Source organism: Opisthorchis viverrini (assembly GCF_000715545.1).
Source record: "Opisthorchis viverrini unplaced genomic scaffold opera_v5_3692, whole genome shotgun sequence".
In the NCBI taxonomy this organism is placed as follows: Eukaryota; Metazoa; Platyhelminthes; class Trematoda; order Opisthorchiida; family Opisthorchiidae; genus Opisthorchis; species Opisthorchis viverrini.
In genome coordinates, this window is record NW_008756202.1 from 1 (window position 1) to 1063 (window position 1063).

Sequence of the window (1063 nt, forward strand, 5' to 3'; positions counted from 1 at the left end):
GGAGCCCCAGCTAAAAATATCTGAATCTCCCGTTTTTGGTTGTCGAGGCAGTTTAGGCCTTCCTTTTCGCTTTTTTGGGAGCGCATAGACCATTAGTCAAATGTTAGTGGAATATGCTAATTCCATTCATGAGTGACAACAATTTGGGGTAGCTTAACTCACGATTCAGTGAATCGGTCTGTCACATTTTGGGTCTTTTTTATTAATAAAATCGTATTGATGTGTGAAGTAAGGCCATAAAGTATCTTTGTTGGTGTCTAAGATGGATAGCAGCCTGAGGCTTATTTATTTGCGTTCTATATTGGTGGAATCAAGAGATACAAATGTATAAACGGGGGTAACTGCAGAATTTCATACGCCGGGACCATTAGATTGGTTGTTCCCATGATATATTATTAACTAATCAAGTTGAGTAAAACAGTTCGGAACTGTCCTTGTGAACCAGCCGGAAGTTAAGCCTAGTGAAGTAGTAAAACATTCTATGGAGAGCGTCTAACCACTGATGGCTTTCATCATCGACAAAACACGAGTATTTAGCACCGGTGCTTCCGTACCATACAAACTGTTTTAACCAACCCTCGCTATAATTGAAAAGAAAACTAGGATGGATAAACAGTTTTATGGTTATTTTACCATAAAGGAACTTACTTTGACTGAGAAAATTTTTCTGCTAGTACGGTGTATGCATTTGTACACAATGGCGTATGAGCCCCGGCCCAACTCATCAGAGATTGTGTAATCCGTATTGAACTGTTTGGTTTTTACACCTTGAAGACCCGCCAATCGTTGGAAATGTTTGGCTGTTGTGGGCGTCAGGGGAGGTAAGTCGGCTGGAACAAGAGCTGGTTGGGCTCGACCTGTAACGATTTGGGAGGAGATTTGTCAAAGCCATATACAGCCCAAGCAAGACAGAAGAGACAACAACGTTTAGGCTGGAAGTTGTACTCTATCCCTACTAATGATTACTGGACACACGATGGATCTGTTACGTCAGCCCAGCTCAACTTGTGAAGTATGGGGTTAAGATGACAACACTCATCGGAACCAAGCTTCCATTGATCAC

General features: G+C 41.8%; 1 protein-coding gene across 1 annotated transcript; it reads right to left on the reverse strand.

Moving 5' to 3' along the window:
• Positions 1-651: 651 nt before the first annotated feature.
• T265_16047 (hypothetical protein) lies at positions 652-855 on the reverse strand (the record flags this gene model as incomplete). Its single annotated transcript, XM_009179537.1, has 1 exon — positions 652-855. A coding segment is annotated over one exon (204 nt), but the record flags the coding sequence as incomplete, so codon positions are not given.
• Between the last annotated feature and the right edge of the window lie 208 nt (positions 856-1063).